At 43.7% G+C, this 5188-nt stretch overlaps 1 protein-coding gene across 1 annotated transcript; it reads right to left on the minus strand.

Annotated features, from left to right (window-relative positions):
* Window positions 1-1631: 1631 nt before the first annotated feature.
* On the minus strand, window positions 1632-1950 carry LOC104940967 (deleted in autism protein 1-like; the record flags this gene model as incomplete). Its single annotated transcript, XM_010765995.1, has 1 exon — window positions 1632-1950. A coding segment is annotated over one exon (319 nt), but the record flags the coding sequence as incomplete, so codon positions are not given.
* Window positions 1951-5188: the final 3238 nt, after the last annotated feature.

Consider the following 5188-nt stretch of genomic DNA (forward strand, 5'->3'; position numbering starts at 1 on the left):
CAGTGTGTGTGTGTGTGTGTGTGGTTAAAACGTAGCAGCCTGCGGTCGCTCGTTAGCTGTTCTTATGAAGGTAAACACAGTGAAGGCACAGCTCTTTGCAGCTGGTGCTGCTCTTCTGAGATTCTGCTGAGTTACACGTTACTGCCTCCTGGTGCTGCAGAGATTTCATGAAGTGAAGGAGGTTTTCCTTCTATAAAACAGCTGCGGGCAGCAGATACTGAGTCACAGACATCAATACATAGTAGTGCTGGGGGGAAACGATTATTTTGAAAACGATTAATCGGGCGATTATTTCATCGATTAGTTGACTAATCTAACGATTATTTTTCTGTTGTTCGATTTATAAAAAACATAATGTATCTCAAATAAATACCAAAAAACATTACTTCATTCATGACAACTGCGCACCAGCTTACGTGCAGCCCTGGCCTGGATATTGCTTGGCTCCGTTAGTTGACATACATTGATACTATAAGCTGACTAACGTTAGTCTAATGTTATGTTTGACTCTTAAACGACCACAACATGAGTTAGCTCTCTGTGCAGTTTGTTCGTTCCGGGTTAGTAGCGGCTAGATAGCGGTGTTCTGCAGACGTAAACTAGCTACCATTCCAGCCAACATTAAATGCTGACAAACGTTAACTAACACACAGCTGGCGCCGCTAGCTAGGTAGCTTACATTAACTACTAACCAACCAAGCACGAACAAACCGCAGAGAGCTATAAGATAGTTAGCACTACCGAAGTGCACAGAGCTCAAGCTGCACAACAAACTAGGGCTGTTCCTATTTATGAATATGCTTTTATTTTGAAGGAGAGGTAGCGCTGTTGACAGGAAGTTGTTGTTGCTATGGAAACAACGTGACTGAGATTAACGGAGAAAAAGTAATATCTACATAAAAACGATAACGTTTATGGTTAAGTGTTAGCACCCCCCGAAGAGGCACAAGCTCTTACGTGCAGCGTTCAGTTATTATGCTCCAAATATCTGGAACAAACTCCCAGAAACCTGCAGGTCCGCTGCAACTCTGACTACTTTTAAATCCAGGCTGAAGACTTTTCTTTTTGTCGCTGCTTTTAATTGAACTATTCACATCTTAGACTGCACTGTAACTTTTATCCATGTATTTTTTCTTTTAATGTTTATTTGATTAGCTTTTCTTTTTAATGACTGATTTAAAATCCCATTTTCTTAATGTCTTTCATTTTTTGTAAAGCACTTTGAATTGCCTTGTGTTGAAAAGTCCTATATAAATAAACTTGCCTTGCCTATGTTGATATTGGAGTTTTCAATAAATTCAATTTGGCAGCCGCAGTTCAAAGCGGCTGCCAAAAAAAACGAAAAAAACGAATATCCGAATAACGAAATTGAAACCCGATTAGTACTCCAACAAACGAATATTCGGATATTCGGGTACAACCCTAGCAATTTGTATAACATGTAGTTTTAGTGTAATGTAAATACTGCCCTGGAAAAAGGAGCATTTACTTCCTCTGCATCTCCAGCTGCGGTGACGCCTAAAGGTGTAACCCACATGGAATCGTCATAGCAACTGGGGAAATAAGGAATCACTGGCAGACACATGGACGTAAACACCCACACATACAGTACAGGAGGTGTTAGTACTCACTCTGCTTGATCAGCCTTTTGTCTGCCACCAGAACGTTCTCCGCGTCGACGACGATGACCTTCCCGTCGCGTGGGCCGACCGCGAAGTTATCGAAGCTGACGTCGAGCAGGTAGAGGGCGAACTCAAAGTCGTTGTTGGTGAGCTGCTCGGCGATGTCCATGAGCTGACGCGCCAAGTCTACCCTCTTCTCCCAGGGCGCGTTGTAGAAGCTCCACAGCTCCTCGCCCACGTAGTTGACAGCCACCATGCGCCCACACGCTCCCAGGTACTTGGCGAACGGCCACCCTTCGTCTGAGGGGAAGCTCTGCAGGAGGAGAATCACAGGAGAATGTTGTTTTTAGAAATAGATCAAAGAAGCTCTGTAATGTAGCGTTGGCTGGAAGTAAAAACAGAAATACCCTGTTGGATTTTTAAAAACACATGAAGTGTGAGGACCTTCGCAGTGTCAGAAAACATTTGTTTGACTTGCACGGTATCTAAATAAAGAGAAGGAAAAGAAAAGAAACCCCAGACATCAAACACAGAGCTGTGGGCAGCCGTGGGGGATGTTTAAAACACAATGCTAAGCACGACGGTGGAGAATCTGCCAAAGGATCACATGAATCCGAGCCAGCACAGGTTATAACGGATTAGATTTAATAAAAGAAAAGAGCCAGTTTGTGTTAACCCCCCCCAGCTATGAGCGGATACACTCAGCGCTCCAGAGAAGTGATGGGAGGTGATTTGTGGTAGCAGCAGTTAGCAGGAAAGCCTCATGTGTTGTGATGCAGCGGGGCGATTTAAACTGCTGCATGATGTTTCCAACCGAGTTCATGCAGTTTGGGCGTGTTGACGAGAAAACACCGTGTAGTACAAGGTTACAAGTGATTAATAATAACAAGGTGGTGGCATCACCGCTGCAGACCCTAATCTCTCTCAGATTCACTCCATGTTTTTAAGCTCAAACAAACACAGGCAGCCGTTATGTGCCATCGCTCAAAGTCAAATGGAAAACTTAAATGAGTTGGCTGTGAGGCAGCTGCGTGGCGTTGCTAAGGGACTGCTTTCTGTATGTCTGCTGCTTCCCTCCCTCTCATGAGCTCAGGTGACTCACGCCCTCCATACATCACTTTCCTTTTCTGCCGCTCCAAATCCCCCTTTTCTGGCAGCCCACAAGTGATAAGCTCCCATCTTTTACAATAAACCCCCCTGCCATAGGCCCCCCTATCTCTCTCCATAAACACCCGGCCATATGCTAGTTTAATGATAGCCCGCAATTTCCATGTAACAAATCTCTCCTAGGCTGCTGTTTCTGGCAGGCAGCCGCCGCACAGACAGAATCAGGAGTTCATGTTTCACAGGAGCCTCAGTACCCACCCTCCCTTTCCGAAAACTCGGGTTGCATCGGAGATAAGGCAGCGAACGCACCGTGTCACTGCAGGTAAGGTGTGAACTTCTATGACTGTTGAGTCTCACTTTACACATGGAGGTAATCCAATACTTCGCCAGCCTTCAATTCATGTCCAGAGGGGGGGTTTTAAATATGCATGGCTGCCCTAACTCCCTTTAAATTTTAATGCAATACAAATTATTTAAAAACATACATTTTAACCCACCCGCTGGCCAACCAGCTGCTGTATCTCAAAGAAAACAGCTGGACCTCTGGTTCAAAATGTGACAAAGACATCACAGCAGATATGCTGCCAAATGAAATTAGAGCCACGTTGAGTAGTGTTTGGACATTTTGTCTCAAACCACGCTGCTCTTAAGCTTTTCTTGACTGGGATTTAATTTTCTTAGTGCCAGAGTTGGGAGAAGTACTCAGATCTTGAAATGTACTTAGTTACTTTAACCACTGCTTGAACACCAAAGCATAGGACCCCACCTGTGCTATCGAACACCTAAACCCAATTAAGGCATTGCAAGGGGGCGTTAAATGGACAACGACCTTGGAAAACAATACTTTCACACTGTGTCTATACCATAGGTGGCTCTTCTGTTAGATCCTCCACCAAGAGAAGGGGGAGGGACAATTATAAGTTACAGTCTTGGCTGAGCCCATTTCCCTGAGGTGACCCAATCAATTGCATGCCAGACAAAAGTCTTTCCAGGAAGCGCTGCTGTCTTCCAGAAGCCTGTCTGTCTGTCTGAGTCTGTCATACTTACACTTGGCAATAACTCACCTCAACCTCCTCGGAGAAACCTCTTGTCTAATAGCCCACCTCTACATTTTCTGATATAGCAAACTTGACAGGAAGGGGAATCTGAGGAAGCAGATATGTCTCGAACATTTTTTTTTTTTTTTGAAAGGAGAATGGTGGGCTGACTGACTGCACTCCCAAATACTGAGCGTACGTGTATCCTGCCAATGGGCATTCCTACACAGGAGATTTTAGGATTAGTGAATTAACAAGCTAAATATCTAAAATGGCTTTCTAATTTTTTTTTAAGTATACACAGATTAGGCTGGATCAGCTGGATCCCCATTAGGCTCGCTTCCCTTTGACCCAGATTCAAACCTTCAGATCGCTTTATGTTCTGGGCCAATCTAAGCGGCTCTCGGTCTTGTTGACAAAACTTAGCCTGTCCAATGTTTCGGCTTTGTAAAAAATAAAAAGCCATCCTCTCTCTCTCCTTCTCCTTCTCCCCTGGATGGATAAATGTGTTGGGAGAGGAGGAGAGAAAAGAGAACGACAAACAGAAGAGACAAACAAGACTGTCTTTCACTTCCTCGCTCCAGTGGACAGAAGGAATAAACCAGCAAAGACCTGCCTGCTAAACACATCTCTCTCTTTGTTGTCAAGTTGCTGCCTGAATGGGAGGAAAAGTAGAGAGACGGCAGAAGGGGGAGGGAGGGGAAGGATGAATGCCCTGAGGCTACTTTCAGACACTGTCAACGGCTGTTATGAGAACGCCTTCGTGGCTGTCCGGCCCTCGTCCGCGGGTCTTAACAAAGATGTCGCTCACTCTCCGCGTCAATTAGCGAGGTCTTGACAACTCATACCTATTTTTATGAGCATCCTATATTTAATATGCCCAAAGTCTAAAAAGGGAGAGCTACTTAACAGGCAGACAGTGTCCAAAATGATAAGTGTGTAGAAAATAGGGATGTCCCGATCACCTTTCTTTGCTCCCGATCCGATTCCGATCATTTGATTTTGACAATTTGCCGATACCGATTTTTCCCGATCCGATCTTTATGCAATGCATTAAGAGAAAAAAAAGCATTCAAGTTGTCCCTTAAGGTTATTTTTTTATTTAAATTGGATATTCTATCCAACAATAGCTTCTTTTTTCACAGCAGCATTGGATCAGTTCAGTTGTGCAGCATTGGATCAAAACAAAATCAAGCTTATCAGTACTCGTTAGCTTACTGCTACAATTAGACACTGAAATAAGCGACCAGGTCTATGAAAACAAGCCCCAAAGAAGCAACACATACATGATGTTGTGTAATTTGAAACCAAAACTAAGGCCTCAGGATGACTTTAAGACTTGAACATGGTCATTCTTGTTTTGTAACATTGAATACAAAATTTAAAAAAAAGTATTTATAAAAAAAAAAAAAGAAGTCCCGA

This window comes from Notothenia coriiceps, unplaced genomic scaffold (assembly GCF_000735185.1).
Source record: "Notothenia coriiceps isolate Sejong01 unplaced genomic scaffold, NC01 NC01_scaffold00000296, whole genome shotgun sequence".
NCBI classification, from domain to species: domain Eukaryota; kingdom Metazoa; phylum Chordata; class Actinopteri; order Perciformes; family Nototheniidae; genus Notothenia; species Notothenia coriiceps.